The 20,888-nt window shown below is 34.8% G+C and overlaps 2 protein-coding genes across 3 annotated transcripts in view; one reads left to right on the top strand and one right to left on the bottom strand.

Annotated features, from left to right (window-relative positions):
- SLK (STE20 like kinase) overlaps positions 1–18,123 on the top strand; it is a 60,772-nt gene extending 42,649 nt beyond the window's left edge. Inside the window, exons 13-19 of one of the 2 annotated variants that reach the window (XM_058298496.2) lie at positions 958–1,050; positions 7,859–7,988; positions 8,638–8,762; positions 9,286–9,474; positions 9,954–10,079; positions 11,446–11,559; positions 14,514–18,123. In XM_058298496.2, coding sequence (XP_058154479.1) covers positions 958–1,050; positions 7,859–7,988; positions 8,638–8,762; positions 9,286–9,474; positions 9,954–10,079; positions 11,446–11,559; positions 14,514–14,660 — 924 coding nt within the window. In that variant the 3' untranslated portion in view covers positions 14,661–18,123. The remainder of the gene's footprint in view (positions 1–957; positions 1,051–7,858; positions 7,989–8,637; positions 8,763–9,285; positions 9,475–9,953; positions 10,080–11,445; positions 11,560–14,513) is intronic. The other variant, XM_058298497.2, reaches the window with a different exon arrangement.
- Positions 18,124–19,821: 1,698 nt separating this feature from the next.
- Positions 19,822–20,888, bottom strand: part of COL17A1 (collagen type XVII alpha 1 chain) — a 50,137-nt gene continuing 49,070 nt past the window's right edge. Inside the window, exon 57 of the mRNA XM_058298495.2 lies at positions 19,822–20,832. Within this exon, the coding sequence (XP_058154478.1) occupies positions 20,780–20,832 (53 nt within the window). The 3' untranslated portion in view covers positions 19,822–20,779. The remainder of the gene's footprint in view (positions 20,833–20,888) is intronic.

Here is a 20,888-nt window from a genome sequence, read left to right as displayed (position 1 = left end):
GAATCTCTTCCTTTTAATGGTGATTTGGTTTCATGAGGGGTTATTGATGGGAAATTTGAAAATTATGTTAAATCAAAATCAGTCTCTTTCACAGACCATCAGTAGCATGCGGTGATTTGGAATCTGGTTTCTTTCAGTGCTTCTACTTGTAAACACATGATTGTTTTCTGTAGTTGAATTACAGATCCATTGTTAGAAGGAATACATATCTAGGATCTCAAAATGGTTAAAAGAAGGAGCTATAAATATACTTCATCTTATTCTTCCTCTGGAATAATAAATCATAGTTTATTTCACTGATTTTTAAGAAAGCACATACTACTAATTTTAAAGTTGACAATTAAGTTTGGCTTACATGGTCAGCAAAGGAGAATGTTATTCTACTCCACAAAATCATCAGATATGCTCATTTTTATCACACTATGTGTAAAATGGTGTATTTTGTGGAAAAAACTTAATTTATTTCTCCTTTGTGTGTTATTCTATAGCTTTTTTCCCTCTTCTCAAATTTAATTGGGTTTCATTTAGAATTATTTCTTTACTATATGAAATTTTGCACTTTTATAAATGGCATTAGCTTTCCTTATGTTCAGCATTTCATACACTATTCAGTAGATTTGTCTGTTATATGATCTTTCGAGAAGATTAAGTTTATCATATTTAGTTCATCAGTGCTGCAAGTAATTCTTCACTGATTGCCTTTGGACCTTTAAATGATATATAGGGATAATTAAGCAATTAACTCTTATGTGGCATAACACCCCTTTCTGCACTGAGATTAAGCATGTTCTATCCTTTCTTTCTTTTTTCACCAAACTAACACCTATGCTAATGCATGTTGAAAGGAACTTCTAAAAAAATAACTTAAATGCTTGACTTACAGCTTGTCTGCTCACATAAATGCTTGCTGTGGAGAAAGTATTATTTCCCCACCTCCTGCATGCTTATACACTGTAGGTTATAAATGAAGTGGAGAAAGCACCCAAAGAGCTGAGAAAAGAGCTCATGAAACGCAGGAAAGAGGAGATTGTTCAAAGCCAGCATGCTCAGGTAACAGCAGCAGCTTAATGCTACTAGAAACAGAAAGCAGCATTATACTCACAGCTTGATACTCTGTGGTTGAAAGGGTAAATTTTAACTGCAGTTATATGATGTTGACTTATCCCCATCCAGAGGTACCCAGGATATTCTTTACCTAGTACTAAATGCACACTAATAGTAACATTTTAAGTTGTTGATATGAAATTAAGTGGGAATGTTTGGAAAGCTGACTCCAGATCACATAACAAATATATTAACGTATAATCCATTGTTGTCTGTTTTTGCGCATCATGAAAGCTTATACTTTGAAGTAGCAATGCCAGTGTTTGATAAAAGACATTTACATCAGAAAAGTAGAGGTTGAGTGAGTAAGCTTTGAGCATATGAAAAGAATAAAGGCCATTATTTCTATAAGGAAATAAAATTTTTATAACTTACATAATCTAGAAAGTTCAAAGATGGAAGAAGAATGGTAAATGTAATAGTGGGAGATCAAACATTTATTACTTTTAAGCTTGATAACATAAGCAAGTCTAAAATAAAATTTTAAATGTTAAATATATTGTTTTTCTTTTGACCCAGAATTATAAATAATCTAGCAGTTAAAAGAAGAATAGACTATTTTTTACCTATGTAGAGTTAAATTTGATTCTAGGTTATGATAAGGCTGAATTGATTAAGGTGGGTGAATTCTTTAGAAAAGTAGATAAATATTCTAACAGAATTTTCTTGAACTATTTCACATAACTTAACAAAGCCTTATACTGAAAACGTCACCCTTTTCATTCAGCTTGCACTTAGCCTGGAAGCAAAGAGAGAGAAGTAAACTCAGCTTTTGGTTATATGTTAGTGAAAGGAAAATTATGTATTAATTGTTGCCTTGAAATGTCTTGTTAATGTGGTTTTATATAATCTAAAAAAGTGGTTCCCAGACTTTGGGTTTCATATACCCATTGAAACAAACAACAAATACCATTGGAAACTTTGAAAAATGGATTGCCATTAAATATATATATATATGTATGTATTTTTTTTGCCAAGACTTAAAGCTGCTGTATACTTGCCACCACCATTTCAAAGGAGAGAATATTAACATCAAGAAAACTTGGGAAGCGGACTTGGCCCAATGGATAGGGTGTCCGCCTACCACATGGGAGGTTCATGGTTCAAATCCCAGGCCGCCTTGACCCGTGTGGAGCTGGCCCATGTGCAGTGCTGATGCGCGCAAGGAGTGCCGTGCCACACAGGGGTGTTCCCCGTATAGGGGAGCCCCATGTGCAAGGATTGCGCCCCATAAGGAAAGCCGCCCAGTGCGAAAGAAAGTGCAGCCTGCCCAAGAATGGTGCTGCATGCACAAAGAGCTGACACAACAAGATGGCGCAGCAAAAAGAAACACGGATTCCCAGTGCCACTGATAAGGATAGAAGCGGTCACAGAAGAACACACAGCAAATGGACACAGAGAGCAGACAACTGGGGGAGGGGCGAGGGAAGGGGAGAGGAAAAAAAAACTTGAAAAATATAATCTCAGAATTTAAAACTTTAATAAAGTTAGCTTATTTGAATAGATTTAGTTTTTATTTTCTTGCTGTGACCCAGTGAAAAATTTTGTCTTGGCTCATTGTGAGGATTACGAATTTAAGATTATAATAGTAAATGTAGCATTTACTGTATGTCACGCACATTCTAAATGCTTAACAAGTGTGAACTCATTTTATCTCACAACAAATATATATGGTGTAGTTACTCTTATTACCCCCATTTTGCAAGTGAGGAAACTAAAGCATAGGAAGGTTGAGTGACTCTCCCATATCTGGATAATAGTAGTAAAGCCAGGATTTACATCCAGGCAAGTTTGGTTCCACATTTCATATACTCAACTTCTAAACCATGTTCTCTCTCATGATATTTAAGCTACCCTTTCCATGCCTAATCTAAAGTTTTAACATGGTTGGTGGTCATGTCTTGTTAATAGATGAAGAGAAAGTCCTTGTTAGCTTGCATATCTAATTTGGATTTCAAGCCAGGTAATAATAATATGAGAAATACTTTTTTTTTTTAATTCCAAAAGGTGCTACATCAAATTTTGAAATTGAAATTGAGAATTTAGGTCATCCTATACTTTGATAAGACTTTGGTTGTGATTTTTCAGATGATTTTGGGAGCTGGCCTGTATTCTCCAACTAAAGCTAAGAGTAGAAATAAATTTCTTCCTGTAAAAAAAACATTTTCTTCCTATAAATTTTGTGAGAAATTTAATAATCTAATGAATTCCTAAAGTATTTCTCTTTAGCTGCCAGTTTTGATAAAGGGTGCTAAAACTTAATAACTTTATGGTTTGTTTTGAAACTGTTATTGAGAACTCACAAATAATAGCCGTATGGTCACAGAACTAGAACATATTTCATCATCTTTATCTAGTCCAGTGGTTTTCAGCCTGCTCTCAGGAACTCTTGAGTTTGGCAGAAATTCCTCAGGTAATCCTTCGAAAGGCCAAAACTGTGAGGCTCTGGGCACCTGTTTTCCGTTCAACCAAAGCAGGACCAGTTTTTATCTGTTTTATAAGTGGACATTTTTAATGAGTTTTTAAAACTGGGGTTCTACTGTTTCAAAACTAGCAGCAGGAAACTGGTTTGGAAACCATTTAAATCCTTCATTTTGCAGATGACAAAGAGGCCCCTCTGTTAAGCAACTTGTTCCAGGCCTCAAGAAACTCATTTGTGTAATTATTCTTGCCATTTATAAAAAATCATTAAGATATGTTCTTACCTGGGAGGTGCATTGTATTCTGATCCACAGGGTGTTGTTCAGGTCATGATTCAGTCTTTTCAGTTGTCATCTTGTGCAGTCTTCAACGCCCAAATGCAGGACGTAAGTCCCTGTGCCTGTGGGAGGATGCCTTCTGTTCTACCTGCTTTTTCTTTGACTCACATGTGCCTTTTCATTGTTGGCATCATATGCTAAAATTCAGATCAATACATGATAACAGTAATAACAGTCACAGGAATAGCCTGACATGAATTTACTGATACAGTATTCTTCAAAACATTTTCACATTTGATTCTTACCATCACCACTCTAAAGTAGGGATGGAGTGTAACCATTTTACAGATGAAGAAATTGATGCACAAAAGACTAAGTGATCTGCATGAAGTCACACAAGAGATTAATGGTAGAACTGGAACCAGAACACTTCTAATACAGTGTTCTTTTTTCTGTCTACCCTCCTAAAATTTTAATTTGTGATTTTCAACTTTTTCAGGAAAAATCAGTTATCTTCCCAATAATATTTTGTGAGCACTGCACATGTGAGAAATTGAATGCTGTGATTAGATTTTTCTTTGCGTGAAGTGACGTTATGATTGCAAATATGTTTTTGTAAATGTTTTAATTATGGATATGGTCAGAAAAGCCATATTTAAAGTGGTGATTTTAGTTCCATTTAACTCTAGTTCTCATTTATTCAAATCGTCAGTAATGAATAGTGAATTGCTATTCTCCTTCCTGTCATTTTAAATTAAGTCTGGAATTCCAGGCTGTATTCTTTCTCACAGTTTATACAGGGAGCAACTAGCTATTAGAACACTATAATTTTTGTTTGTGATGCTTGATAAGCATAACTGGTGTAGATAGAATACAGCTTGATTTCAACCTCTCCTTTTCCCTTCTCCTGAACTTAGACTTATTTTTTTATTATGGGCAGCTGTTGGATTCTTTTTACAGTTTATGCAAAACATTGATTTTTTTTGAGAGGGAAAAATTATGAATTATGACACTTTTCTGATCATTACCATTTTTAGTTTTTCTTTTGAGTTAAAATGTTTGTATTCTTTACAAATAACCAATATATCATAACCATTTATTATAGTTCTCTAAAATCTAAAGATATATTTAAAAGTTTATAGTTATCAGTTAAGATGATAAAATTCCTTGTCAGAATTTAAACTTCTACATTTAAATGACACTCGTTTTTAAGTGTCCTTTTTTTTAGTTGTCTTTTATTTGCTACTCCTAATGATCAAATACATCTACTGTTTTTAAAGGCGAATGTTATCTGTGCAATCTTTTTGGAATTTAAGATTTCTTTTAGTTATTCTTGCAAGTAATTCTAATTACAAATTCCATTGCAGACATACTATACTTGACTTTTGAAGTTAGGAAACTTAATGAAACTTCAATAATATTAAATTTTCATTTCTTTCTAGGTAATAAAATATATTAATTGGTATGTAACAGTGCTTTAAGATAATATATATAAAAATCCCTTGTGCAGTATCCTTAACTACATAGTCCAGACTCTGCTTAACTGTTCATGTCCATAGTTCTATGAGGCGACTAATTTCTTTGCTTGTACTCCCTTGAACTTTGGGCTTATGTTTGCCTACCTTGACTTTTACCTGTTGATCCTTAATTTATCTTCTGGAGCAACACAATGCTAGTTCTGCGTGTTTCCATACAATTAGGTAGTCTGTTCCCATATGGGTTAGCTGCCTCAGGGTGTGCTTCCCTTGTTGTTTCAGTCATTCATTGTGAGGCATAGTTTCTGGACCCTTTATTTCCAGTTCTGAGTTTTCTCTGGTTTATTTTGGAACTTTTAAAAGTGTGATACTAAGGGACTCATTACTCTCATGGTTGCTGACAGACAAAAAGTACTTTGGACCAATAGAGTGGAAGCTCCCTGAAGGTAAATGTGGTTTTATTAATTTTAGTAACTCTTGTACCTAGTACAGTGCCCAGATTTACTAAGTACTTAATAAAGGTTTTCTTTGAACCTTGTTTAATCTAGACTTAAGTGTAGTAATAGGACCAAAAATTTCATAGACCAGAAATTGCATACATCTTTTTAGTGACACTGGCTTAAGTTTACCTTTTTTTTTTAAAGGGAGGTATCAGAGATTAAACCCAGGACCTTGTACATAGGAAGCAGGTGCTCAACCACTGAACTATATTCACTCCCTAATGAGAGCCGCTTTTTTCATTTGTTTGTTTGTTTTTAGGCAGTACGGGGCCTCAAACCTGGGATCTCGTACATGGGAAGTAGTAGCTTAACTGCTTAAGCTACATCCATCCCTTATGCTTACATTTTTAATTTTCACATTAATAATTCTCCCCATCCTTTTTTTCTTCGTTTGATTTCTTTGAGCCTGTGGTTATGCTAGTTAATTTGGACCCATTATTCCTGACCACACAGATATGTATATATATGTTTTAAAATCCTTTATGCAAACCACTGGTAAAAATTACAAACAGAATAGAACCCTTTGATACACCTGCAGGTTATTTTAGGTTCCTTAAACAAGTTTTGCATATAAATGTTTTGCAGTGAAATTGGAGAAACAATTTAGTTTTTATTACAAATAATTATTTACTATAGGTAAAAGGACACTAGAGAAACTTGAACAACTTATTCTTAATATAACTGCTTAAAAGATATGCATGGGGATTTTGCATCTCTTTAAATAAAATTCAAAACTCTTACTCTTGATAGTTGAATTTATTTCAGTATTCATTGAGTTTTTTGGTTGTGATAAAGTTCTACAGGTTAGCATAGTCATGTTAATTGTATTTTGTAAGAAGCAATTCATAAGCCTTTTCTTTCTGTTATTGTACATTGCAATTTATGCTAAAATATCACTGATGATGCAGTATCACAAATGATGAAACAGCAGCATTTGTGACTCCAAATGAACTGTAAAGAGCTGATTCTGACTCCCAGAAACATAGTAGTAAGACATACATTTTGAGAAACCTTGCTAGCCTTACTTCTTTGTGCAGTGAAGGCTATGTGGCTTAACGTTAGTGATCCTGATCACTTGGGGTTTTATCTTATCTTGGATATGCAAGAGGAGAGGGGATTATGGGTGAAATGCTGTTTCAATCTTAGATTTCTCAATCTATATTCAGATAGATTTTACTACACCTTAAGCTAATCCTGAACTGGTGTAACTGCCAAGAGAGGGATGGAGATCCAGATATTTATTGGAAAAGTTTATATTTCTTCAGTTTAGATATTGTCTTTTCCTTCTATAACTCCATGATCTAGCATTAAGAAACTCTATGATCTAGCATAAATAAAGCATAAATTTGGCATTTGGGCAAATAGTATGTACTCAGTAATATTTATTAAATGAGTGAATCCCAAATATGTTAGGAGAATTCCGTGATTATAAAAATTTTTTAATATATTTATAGTATGTATTTTCTTTAATAGATTTAGTAACTTTTTTCCTATTCCTAGTTCACATTTCAGTAGCAATGCATTATTTCTCAATAAGTCCCAAAACTATAGTTTCATTTTTAGGCACAACCTGTAGATACAGAAACTGTCTTCCTCTGTTAGTATAGCCATGATATTTCTTCCTAATTCTGCATTTCTTAAACTACAGTCTAAAATTTTGATATCCGTTTTACTTATTTATTGCCACTCTTCTTAAAAGGCATTTTTTTGTTTATTTTTGCTTTAGCCATAGCATAGTAGAGTCATTAGTCAATTTTAGAAGTAATAAATATATTTTCCCCCAGGATTCCAGTTAATAGGAAATTTTAATTGTGAATGAGATATAGACTACTCTTGTGTGTATCATTCTTAATAGTGAGTTTAGAATATTTTGTGTTATACTTTTTTTCTAGGCTTGAATTGGCTGACTAATACATTCATATTATATGTCTACTATATAAATTTGGTGAACTCTAAATCCAGTTAATTTGCAAAGTTGATTTGGAACTCCTGTTAACCACTAATATATACAGTCTTAAAAAGATAAATGGATGTTTACTTAAGTAGATAATTATTAACTGATAGTTACTATGTCTGATAGGAACAAGAGTTTGTTCAGAAGCAACAACAAGAATTAGATGGCTCTCTGAAAAAGATCATCCAACAGCAGAAGGCAGAATTAGCCAATATTGAAAGAGAGTGCCTGAATAACAAACAGCAGCTCATGAGAGGTATGTGACATGCAGCATGTGTGTATATATAAAAATGATAGCCCAAAAATGTTGCTGAGGTATGACTTGGAAATTCTTTGGATTTTTTTTCTTGATAGAGTGGTGGAGGAAAGGATAAAAAAAGTTGTGATAAGAGAAGAAAATGATTATAATTTAGAAATACTGCAAGATAAATAATTTTCTTTATGACAGTAGAAGTGAACATAAAGCCTTAAAATGTCTTCTTGTCCAGGTGATGCTGGAAATAGCCCTGAATGATTGTGTGTCCTCATTATACCTTGAAATCATTGTTAATGATTATGTGATGAGGGACTTTTACATACTTATTTCTCCTAACAAATTAGCTTGGATTTTTTTTCTTTCTTATTAAGATGATAAAAATGTAATTTTGGTGGGGAGGTGGGGGACATTCTAAATTATTCTAATATGTAATAATTATTAGAATAAATTATTCTAATTTATAAGAAATTAGAGCAGAATGGAAAGTGGTAATAGGTTATATCTTCCCCTTGGTAAATTTTCATTTATATCTCAGAATGTTAATTTGTCTATAAGCGTATATGGAAGACTTTTATGTAAATACTAAACACCAAAAGTACATTAGTAAAAAGAGCAACGTGGCATGCTGAAAATTGCTTTCTCCTTCTAGCTCGAGAAGCCGCAATTTGGGAGCTTGAAGAACGACACTTACAAGAAAAACACCAACTGCTCAAACAGCAACTTAAAGATCAGTATTTCATGCAAAGGCATCAGCTACTTAAGCGCCACGAGAAGGTTAATGAAGGAAAACTTGCTCACTCTTTTGTTCATTTTAAAGTTGGCAAAACTATTCAGTTTTGCAATTTATATTTCTTAGAGAGTGGATTTTAGATTTCCTTAATTTTATTGTAATATTTCATTGACAGAGTTTGGAGTAATTAACTGTATTTTGAGTGCAAACTTTTTTCCTACAAATTATAAGGAAGATAACTAATTACAGTACTTAAAGGCGTCGTCTACCTTGTACTCTCCATTTTGTCTCTCAAAAGTAGCTATTTTGGCTCCGTGGACTAAAAGGTGGACTACAAATATGGACACCCTGTACTTAGTAGAAGAGAGTTTCAATATAAGACTCCTGCCACTCCTAACTTATTTTTCTTGTGAATTCTTTTTTGCCTGCTATTTTGGTGGTCATTGTGCAACAAGGGAGAGGGTAGTTTGAGGGAATAAAAAAAAAATTACGTGTTTTGCACATACGTTTGTGTACTGAGCATTAAACTGTACCTACATCACTGGATTCCGTTTAAAACTTTCTTAGGAAACAGAACAAATGCAGCGTTACAATCAACGACTTATTGAGGAATTGAAAAACAAACAGACTCAAGAAAGAGCCAGACTTCCCAAGATTCAGCGCAGTGAAGCCAAGACTCGAATGGCCATGTTTAAGAAAAGTTTGAGAATTAACTCAACAGCCACACCAGATCAGGACCGTGACAAAATTAAGCAGGTACATAAATAAGTTACTCTTTTCTCTCTCAGGTTTTAAAAATTTGATGTTTAGAAGTTCCATATAATGGTGGTATAAGTGTTTAGAGCCACTTTGGGCTCTAATAGGTTGGGTCTAGATACCAATTTGGCCACAGAGGGCAAAGCCCTCCCTTCGTGCCCCACACCACATTCTAGGCTAGACTGGATCCCAAGACCAGATGACTTGGACAGCTTTTTAAGTCCAAATCCATGGCCTCATTATAATACCTGTGCAGTTCCAGGTTCCACACACAATTAATGAAGTCACTAAACAGGAAATCCCCGCACACACACACACAGTCATGATGTAGACTCCAGCTTTGAATCACAGCATAGTACTACTTTCTCCTTTAGTTTATTGTAGTTTAAGCTTGTTAAATTCCTTAATTACTCTTTAGGAATGTGCAGAAATTACAGTGCTTGTTGACCATAATTAATCTTTATTTTTCTTAATTCTAGTTTGCCGCTCAAGAAGAAAAGCGGCAGAAAAATGAGAGAATGGCTCAGCATCAAAAACATGAAAATCAAATGAGGGATCTTCAGTTGCAGTGTGAAGCCAATGTTCGAGAACTGCATCAGTTGCAGGTTAGATAGAGAAGCATGAAAAAGAAACTTATGTGGGGCAGCACAGGTGGCCAGTTTCAAGAAAATAATAGCTAACTGTTTTAGTTTCCTGGCTGCTGAAACAAATAAAATAATGGGTTGGCTTAACAACAGAAATTTATTGGCTCACGGTTTCAGAGGACGGAGGGCTTGCTTCCTCCTGGTGTTAGTATCTTCTGGCTGGCTTGCAATCCTTGGGGTTCCTTGGCTTTTCTGTCACACAGCAATGCACATGGCAGCATCTTCTCCTTTCTCTTCCAGGTTCCATTGACTTCCAGCTTCTGGCTGCTCCCTGTGGCTTCTCTTACTGTGTGCAATTTCTTTTGCTTATGAGGATTTCAGCCATATTGGATTAAGGCCCACCCTTATTCAGTTTGGTTACACCTAAACTAATAACATCTTCAAAGGTCCTGCTTATAAATAAACAGGTTCACACCCACAGGACCAGGGGTTGGGACCTGAACATGCCTTTTGTGGGGGACGTGATTCAGTCCCCAACACTAACCAAAGTAAACTGTACATTACTCATGAAAATGCTGGGATTTAAAGTTGTATTCCCTATATAGATCCAAATGAAGATCATTTTACTATCAGAGGCACTTGTTTAGATTTTAAATAAACACGATTAAGGTAATAATGTAAACATGCAGCTAAGTTATCAAAAAAAAATTTGAACTTTTCAGATTATACCGTAAATTATTATATACTGTTATCTGTTATCTTTACTGTATTTTGCAAAGAAGATGGACAGTTTTCAAAATGAAGATGCAAGTTTGATCAGATTCTGAATTAAAACTTGCTTTGCATTTAGAGAGAACTAGTTCATTTCTTTAAGTTTTTGAAAAGTAAGTGTCAAGCTAAATATATGAGAATATTTTTCCTAAGACATTTAAAGGTTACTTTAGAGAGAGCTGTTTTTGGACTTTACCCGGAGTATGCAGCCCACCTAGTATATAGTCCAAAATGTTCAAAATTTCAGATTGTTGTGTACATTGTGGACACTTTGTATAAATTTACTAAGTATCCTGTAGTCTAGTACCAACAGGTGAAATGCACGCAAGCTGCCTTCTGTTCTACAGTGTAAGTTGCATGAGCAAACCTTCTTAAAAAGGATAAACAAAGGCTCCAACTAATTATCTCTGTATAAGTTCTTTTTATATGGTAATAGTTCTAGCTTCTAAACTTACAACTCATTTCATAGTTCTTGGCCCTTTTTTTTTTTTTTGGAGGGAAACATGAACCTCAATAATATAATGTTTGGTGAGTTATTTATTATTTTGGAAGATAATTATATCTGTAAAAAATTACTTAGTTGACCTGAATTTTTTTTAATCCAAACTATTTTCAGAATGAAAAATGCCACCTATTGGTTGAATATGAGACTCAGAAACTGAAGGAGTTAGATGAGGAACACAGCCAGGAATTAAAGGAGTGGAGAGAAAAATTGAGACCTAGGAAAAAGGTAATTTTAACAGCTTTAATTAAAATGATATGCCTTCATTCATCTACCTAGCTACTGGCTCTTTACCTAATTGTGTCAGGTATAGGAGATACAGAGATGAAAAGACAAAGTCTCTGTCCCCAGAAGTTTCAGAATCTAATGACAGGCAGTTACAAATCAGGAGGATCATTGCTTTTAAGACGGTAAGTTCGGGATTCAGGGAAAGGAAGAGGAATCCTTAAATCTGCCTGGGGAAGTCAGGGAAGGCTTTAGAGAGGGATATGTCTTAGAATCCAAGTGAGGCTTGAGGGATGTGTAAGAGTTTGCCGGGTGGTTGGACACATTGGGGGTGGTGGTGGAGGAGATTGGGGTTGCATTTTAAGTAGAGGGACTCGAATGAGGCAAAATAAGGTGTAGGGAAAAATGCATGTAGTTCCCTATGACTGGAGCATTGAGGGATGGTGGTTGGAAAGAGGGTGTGCCTATGTGTAGGCATTAAGGAGGGAGAGAAGAAAAGTTATGACAGCTGAATCTCGTCAGGGCAATTGGAGCCAGATTACAAGGACCTTGTTATGCTTTGTAAATTTATAATCCAGTGAAATAGGGATGACCTACCTCCATCCATCTGTCCATCAGTTTTCCCTGTTTGCACTTGACTACTCTGCTTGTCTAGTCTTACTGGTCAATCATCTTAACTCTATTTTGGCTATCACCAAAAGATCCCTTTGCTAGCCCTCAAACTTAAGCCTTTATTTTTTTTTTCCTGCCTATTATACATTCTAACCATTCATTCCTTCCATTTATCCAATCACCCAATCAAGGAAATACATATTTAAGCCCCACTATGTGCCAAAGGTTTTTAGAGCAAGTGAAAGGATTAAATTGGTTATAGTGTGGCTTTTTAAATTTACATTTTATTTACTAAAAATGTTTTTGAATAGGTAGTATATTCATGTGATTCAAAATTCAAAAGGTACAAAAGGGTAAACAATGAAAAGTTTTCTTTCTTCAGTTTCTCTTAACTCCTTGAAGTCTAGCAGCCACTTCAAACTCCGTGACTGAACTTGTAGATGTGATCACAAGTGAAATCCTAAGACCTTTAACTGTTGTTAAAAAATAATGTTTCTTAAAATTCTCTTCTCCCCTGGCTTTTGTGACATAACTTTTTTCTCTCCTCTTCATCATCTTCTCTTTGCCTTTCAGTCACCTGAAATGAGACATTTTCCAACTTTATGTCCTTAGCTCTGACTTTCTCAGTGTTCTTTACCTTGGTGATCTTGTAGCTAGTCTTGATTTTGGCTCTTGAATATTTAAGGACCATTTCAAAACTTGTTTAGTAGTAGTTGTATAGAGTAAACACTCAAGAAAGATTCTTCTGCCATATACTGATTAATTTTGTCACTTGACATTCTAAGCCCAGTTTTCTTCATTTGTAAAATGAAGATGATTCTCCTACCTAATTGGAGTTGTTGAGCTGAAAGAAGTGATATGTATTGTACTTTTCCCAAGTACTTGAGCCATAGGGTTCAATGAATGGTTGCTATTGCTATTGTTGTTTATTTGTTTTTGTGTGTATATATGTTTTTGTTTTGTTTTGTTTTTAGGAGGTGCTGGGGATCAAATCCAGGACCTCATCCATAAGAAGCCAGGTGCTCAACCACTTGAGCTACGTCTGCTCCCCCGTTTATTGTTTTATGAGTCTGAACTCTAAGCTTACATTTTCCATCTAGATGTTCCATTCCTCTTTCATTCAAGCTTCTTTTCAAATATCTCATCAAATATTCCCTTTTTTGATCACTATATATAAAATAACCTCCATGCCCACCTCACTCTATCCTTTCACCTTAATTTTTCCTCACAACATTCATCAGCATCAGACATATTTGTTTGTTGTTTGTCTTCTTCCATGAGAATGTAAGCTCCCTGAAAGCAGGGACACTATCTCTTTGTTCACTGATATATACCCAGCTACTAGAATAGTTTCTGGCGCATTATAAATGATGAATACATAGTCGTTGAATGTTGACTAAGGAAAGAAAACCCAAATTCAACCTCCTTTTTCTTTCATCTCCATCTCACCTTTTCCCCCTTCCTCCAGTTCTATCCACCATCAGATGTCCTTCCCCACATTCCTAACATCTAGCTAGGAACCTGAATTATTTTTATTTCCACCATACGCCGCATTCAAGCAGGTGCCATATAGTTTTGGCTCTCTCTCTCAGTATTTCTCATTCTCTTTCCCATTGATAGCAATGGGAAAATCATACTAGCTTAAATTATTCACTAATGTCCTAGTGGGGCTTTTGGTCTCTAGTTCACTCCCCTTTCATTTTACTTGTATGCCACCAGTGGAGTATTTATTCTCAAGAACATCTCTGATAATATCATAGTGATACTGATAAATCTTCAGTTCCATCAGAATAAAATTCAAAGGCTTCATTTTGACTTTGAATCCTTTATGGTGCTACACTTTGACCACAGTCAACTTTTCTAGCTTCATCTCCCTACTGAAGCCATTGTTCTGGTTTAGGTCTTTCAGTCTAGCTTATAGTCTACTGTGGTAGAAGAAACATGCACATCATTAACAAAAATAAAAGGTAGAAAATGGTAAGTGTCATGTGGGAGAATACATAACAGTTAATAATAGTTGCCACTCTTTGAGTGCCCGGTATATGTTAAGCACATCATTTTCACATTTAATTTTCACATATAAAAGTGAGGTAGGTAGTATTATCCCTGTTTTATAGCAAAGGAACTAAATTATTTTGTAATGCAGAGAAGTTAAGTAAATGGCCCAAGTTATCCATTCATAAGGCTAAGTTGAGACTTGGTGTAGGGCTGTGCAAAGCCTATAATCTTAACTATTGAGCAGTCCTGTCTTCTTTAGGCATATAAAAAAAAATTGGGGCAAGCAATTTTTTCTTCACTGTCAAATACCAGCATATGACAACTTTGTTTCTCCCTTCCTTTTCAAGACACTAGAAGAGGAGTTTGCCAGAAAACTGCAGGAACAGGAAGTGTTCTTTAAAATGACGGGGGAGTCTGAATGCCTTAACCCTTCAACACAAAGCCGGATTTCCAAATTCTACCCTATCCCTAGCTTGCATTCCACTGGATCATAACAACAGGAACTATTCTGTGGTTGGGTTTGGCTTTTTAAATATGTCATTTAATTTTCTTCATCTTCTGCCGTCTGTTTCAGATAGCTCATGAAGACAATCACCTGCCTCACCTCTAGGTGTTTTTTGTTTGTTTTAAGCAAAGATGAAGGGAAAAGGAAATAAGACAGATGCTAGGCCATGTTGGCATAGGAGCATCTTATAGTAATTCCCTAAGGTGATTTTGTATATAATCAAAAACACTTTGTTCTTTAGACACTGTTACCTGAGAAACTGTTAGAGAAATAATGTTTAAAGTTATTAAATAAAGAACAAAACTGTTACATCACTAAGTATTAGTAAATATCTTTTACCTGGCCTAACTTCTCAGTGATGCCTAAAAGAATTCTATAGTTGGAACTCCACTGTAGAAAGGTGGAATGATTTTCTTTTTGTGAATCAGGTCTCTTGAAAAAGCTATGAGGTTGTATAAAATATGCTATTAATTCAGTCCATAAATATATTTTATCTTTAACATAGGAGCAGACTTTTAAAAGAGAAATATTACTTCAATAATTTGTCTAAAATTATTAACTGTTTAGGCATAAGCTAATAATTGAGGGTGCTAGTGTTACTAATATAGTACCTAAAACGCAAAATTTCAATCAAGTCTGGAATTGGATTTTCTTTCCTGATTCAACAGGGACAAAACATCCTTAGCATTAAACATTACTGTTTTTAAAATAATGCTCCTATTACCATTTGATAGAAATTTTCATCCAAAATATATGTTGTACATAATTTTGAAAGAAAGAAAAAAAAAGTACCTTTTAGATATCTAAACAGGAAATGTGTAAAACTCAACAAATTAAAAATAATGTAGATTTAACAGTCCTAGTTTATTTCCTCAAATAATATATGAGCTGGTAAAATGACTTCTCCCTATCTTAGCAAATTCTGTGTGTTTAAAACTTTATCAAAGGTCTACAAACTCTGAGTTATATTTATAAATGTATTTTCTGAAATTAATCTTAAAAGAGGCATTTTTTAAGGAATTTAAATATTTAGACAAATATTAGAAATGGCTTTATTGTCTTGAAATGAGGTCACTTATATTTTTGTTTTATTTTGTTCCAAGTTTAAATTATTTAATTTGGGGAAAAGTCTGAAACCATAATCATGTGGTTGCTGATATGTCTAATTGTTAGTGATATATATATATTCATTCTTAGTCCTCCTTGAGACTTAGAATTTCAACCATGTGTCTGGTCAAACAGTATTATAAACTGTACTTTGTGTTAGGCAGTACATTTGTAAATGATGCTTGCTGCCTGTCATTTGCAACCTATTTTCTTTTAGGAGTGCTAGGTACCAAATTGAAAAAGTTTCAGTTTTTTACTTATATTACATTTGAAGCTTTTGAAAAAATTTAAAGGTAACTTTGTGGGAATACTGATTCATATTAAAATGTAAATGACTGTAGCACTTCCTTATGGTTAATTTTTAAATTTTGGATGCTGAAGTTTATTTTGTCAGTGGCTTAGATGATTGAAAATGCATGTGTGATCTTAATTTTTAATGGTTTTTGATAGGTATAATTTACTTGGACAACTTTGTAGCTAGCCTTAATTTCTGGCCAATTTTTTTTTTAATAGATATATACATATATATATTATGTATGGTTGTAAATTCATATACTTAACACATGAATGTGTTACTATACACAAAACTTTTAATGCATTATTCTCAAATGCTGGGTTGAAAATGTTTTGAAAGCCTTTTAAAATATATATCTTTATGAAGTAATATTCAGGATAATGGAAATTGTTTATATTGTTAAGATAAAATAATGATATAATGTTGCCCAGTTTATTTAATGATTTATTAGAATAGGGAAAAGGGAGGAAGTTTCTTATTCCTCTTTCTCTTTTGAAAATTTCAATTTGTTGGCTTTTTAAAAATGAACATTTCAGGAAGTAGCCATTTTTTCATTATCATTTAAGTGCTCTCTTCAGTGCTGAATAGTTTGTGGCACATAATTTAGTCTGAATTTTTTATTCTTTCTATTCCTTTCAACTTGACATTCAGATTTTTGATAAAGGAGAGAGGCTCAGAGTAGAATGGTTGACACTGGGTAAGTTTATTAGCAAATCTTGCTTCTCCTTTAAAACTGCCCTCTGGATCCTGTGTTCATGTGAGTTTTCTTTCGAGTATGACCATGTGCATGGGAGACTATAAAATGATACATATGCAGAGTTGAAACATTCATTTTAATAATGTTATATAAATCTTTTCCAAAAAGTGTTTTGTTATAGAATACGGTGTTTGTACCATACCTGCCTGCCTCTTCTTGGGTCCTTTATTCACGTAGTGATCTGGCTTCCTTGCATGAAATGGAGGTGGGAGTTGGGGAGGGGCAGAGACTTTTTTGAAATCGAAGAGTGCATTCAAATCCATTCCTGATTTGCTTGTTTTTATGCTGTGAAATGCATAAAAGAAACTCTCCATATGTGCACTCAAATTGCTCAGCCTTCCCTCTTCTCCCTGAGTGCTAGGAGTACAACAGAACTCCATACTGAAGCAGGTCTAGCTCATAGAGCTTGTTGCACCAACTTGCCTTTTCTAGTCCTTTCAATCCATAGTTGAGTGTGAATTGCTGAATTAGCTGCTATTCTCATGTAGAGTCACAATTAAGCTTTTTCTTGCCCTTTTCTATGGGGAAGCTATAGGGTGGGTAAGGAGGAAACTTACAGTGCTTACACTTTGCTAAAAATATTAGAACCTTCCTGTGACAGGATAAAGCAAATTATAATTAAATATAAACCAGAACCAGAGCTACCTCTAAGTAGTGTTTCCTCCAGCACAAAGCTCTCAGGCAAATGAGACTCACTTTAATGGAGGGTCTCTGATTTCTTGAGCATCAGCGAGTTTCAGAAGTGACTTGTCTTTTTTTACTTTTCCAGTTCCCTTGTAATGACACACTTTTTCCCATTCCACACTGTCCTTAAATGACAAAGACTTTTCTGAGAAGCCAAATTCTGTCAAATTATTAGCTAGAGATATTGTTGATTAAAGAAAAACCTAGAACTGAGTGGAAGAGAATTAGTTCCAGTTCTGACAGTCTTTTGATGAAATCAGTTCTTTTCTGGGAAGTGATCTTTTATAGGTAATGGGATGATATTTTAAATGTTTTTTTTTTTTAAGTTGAAGGCAGAATAGTTAATGCCTCTGTTGCTATTCTGTGGCTGACATGGTTTTGATATAGCTTACAAATTTCTGCTACCGCATTGGGAGATAGTGTTACACAGGTTTTAAGTGTTGGCTGCAGTATATCGTGATCCTATGCAGATTTGCAGTATAATAACTTCGCAAGCTAAATTTTCAGAAAGAAATTTGTTTCAGAACATGCCTCTTGTCTATTTGGGAGCAAACGTGTCTTTTCAATCATGGGATTGACAAACAAAAAATAAAGTTATTTCTTAATCTATTTTGCAGACCAGTCTTTTTTTTTTTGAGAATCTTTGCAACTCGATTTTCCCGCATGAGAACACTTTGTAGCTTCTTTTGATTCTAGTTATATTTTTTTTAACTTGCAGTCCACCACATCTTCTGTCCATCCCAGACTTAACGTGTTCTTAGCCTTCTGCAGTCAACAACAAAACACATACACATATACACACACAGTCAAGTGTAATTTCTACTGCTGACTTGGAGCAGCGGTATCTTTCAGCATGTAAACCCCTTCTTTGGGAGGTGGTTAAAATGTTTCCATCAATACATATATGTACACATTTTTATTAATACTTCTTTTTTTCCCCTTGGGATCAATTATTTTTCTCACCAAGCCCTCTACAAGCCATATGACCTCATTTCTTCTAAAATAACCTCTCCATCATTGATATGTTCTTGTGAGATTCCATAGACACTAGGCAGCATCACTTGACAAATGTCCAGCTCTGTTGGAAGTGGGCTGGGCAGAGCATGTCATTTTCTAATCTAGGAGCATTGCACACTCTTGAGCTAATTCTTGACCTTTTCTTTAGGGAACAAAGAGGCTCAGATCCATTCCCATCCAACCGAGGACATGTCTGCCTATCCTTGTCCTGGGTTCTGTCCAGAGAAAATAGCAGCTCTGCAGTTTTACCCTATTGCACCTGGGCAAAAAGCCCTGTGAAGATTGTTGGCTATCTAAGTAAGGTAAATCCAGACTAGAGGAAAAGCTTGTGAGTCTGATTGATCAAAATAAAAATCATTATTAAAGAAGATATAATACTTCAACCCCTGAAGCTACTATTACAAAAGTAAATGGATTCAGCCTTTGGGTGAAACTGATGAATTATATTTGAAAAGTTATTGAAAAAGGTACAGTCACATTCATTGTATTCAAGAATTAGTTTTCCATTAAACAGTAAAAAAAATTCATTGAGTTTCATAAAATTTAAATTTTATGGAATTCTAAAGGCATTATGAACTCATTTTTTAATTAAAAATCCCATATTAATTGTAGCTAGGTAGCTATCAGGAAATAATAAAGGAGACAAACAGACCATGCAGTGTTTGGTTTGTGAGTGGTTGATTGTTGCTCCTAGTAATGGTTTAATATGGTATTATTAAATGGTTTGTGTTTTTTCAGGATATGTGAGATATATGAGAGAGACCATATGGAAAGTGAACAATTCAGTCTTTTACAAGAGTAGAGTTGCGGAAGCACATTTAAAACAACCCCATTTTAAAATACAGCAATTCAGAGTCAGAGCTTGTAACAAATTCACAAGTTGATCAATTTTTTGAATTTGAGTGTCTGATATTGCTACACATTTCTAGGGGGCTTTTCTCCTTGATAGAGGAGTTTTACTCTTTCATATATTACTTGCCATAGAGTCCATTTCTTTGCTTCAGGATAAATCACTATGTTAATTGCAATTAATGTTGTTCATTTGTTGTGTATATGTTTATTTCAAGTAACTTATGCTTAGGGAAAACCTCCATATGCTTTGTAATGGCTAAGGGTATGCTTTTAAACAGCTCAGTGATTAAACAAAATGCCAGAAACTTGTGTCCCGGAATACAACTATTTGTTTTCTTGTGTTTTTAATAAATAGTGTCAGAGTTGGGCCCCAATTAACCCAGAATTTTTTTTTCCTTTGGTTATATGGGTCATACTAAAACATGATATTAAAAAAGAGAGGGGGAAAAAAAACACCTTTAATTGGAAACTTTACAATTGAAATGACTTTTTATCTTAAAGACCATGTACAAATGTGTTCAGACATTGAAAGTGCTTAAAAACCAACTCTCCCCCGTCCCCCATGCCATTTCCTAAGTGTAGACAGAGGGTCACATCTGGAACCGAAGCCATCTGTCCCAGCATCAGGTATTTTATTTTCCCTCCTTGCCTTTCTTTCCAGCTTGTTCATGGCCCTTCTCTTTATAGCTGTTCTCTAGTTCAGTATAACATATCTATAAACTCTAGTATTGACCTATGGATAAAGATAATAGCTATAATCAATCAAATTTTTTAAGCAAGTGGGAATATATGCAGTGAGAAACAATTATTAGAAACCCGTCATCAACAGGGGAAGTTTATTTCTTAACTCTGTTGCAAAAGTTGCTTCTTAGCCAACTCTCTTTCTGTGACTAGAAAATGCAGACTGAACAGGGGAGGAAGGAGCTGGTAGCACCACCTTGCACTAGCCAGAACACAGCCTCATTAAGTGTCTCCTCTGGGAAGCCAACCCCCTGCCCCACTGCCCACCCCACCCATTCTCCACTTCCATTTTCTGGGCTCATTTTTAGGCAAAGACTCTTGAGCCAACTTGATGCAACTGGCTTTTCTAGGTTGGGATTTGAACTTAAGTGTTAAAGCAGCCAGGGAACTCAGCAGAAAAGGAAGTTTCATTGTAAAACACTGCAACTACTCTTAAAGTATACCCAATTAAGCTGTCTCAAATTGTATCTATTTGACTGAATTATTTCTATGTATCTGTTCCAGACTAAAACAAGTGTGGCTAGTTGACTATTTGGCTATGTTGTCTCAGTAGGAAGCTGACAGACTGCAGCTCTCACTCTCTGGAGAGAATATGATGTAAGCACCGGAAGCCACTGCAAGAACTGATCCAGGAGGCTCTTCTGCCAAGGGTAGCTCATGGCTTGACAGCAATACTTCTTTTCCTCCTCCCAGCATAGACTTGGTCACCTGAAAGTTAGAAGATGAGTAGAAAGTAGTTAAAAAAAAAATCTTGTGGCCAATGG

Source organism: Dasypus novemcinctus, chromosome 6 (genome assembly GCF_030445035.2).
Source record: "Dasypus novemcinctus isolate mDasNov1 chromosome 6, mDasNov1.1.hap2, whole genome shotgun sequence".
Taxonomy (NCBI): Eukaryota; Metazoa; Chordata; class Mammalia; order Cingulata; family Dasypodidae; genus Dasypus; species Dasypus novemcinctus.
The sequence above is the reverse complement of the archived record's forward strand: the minus strand, read 5'-3'. Positions and strand labels throughout refer to the sequence as shown.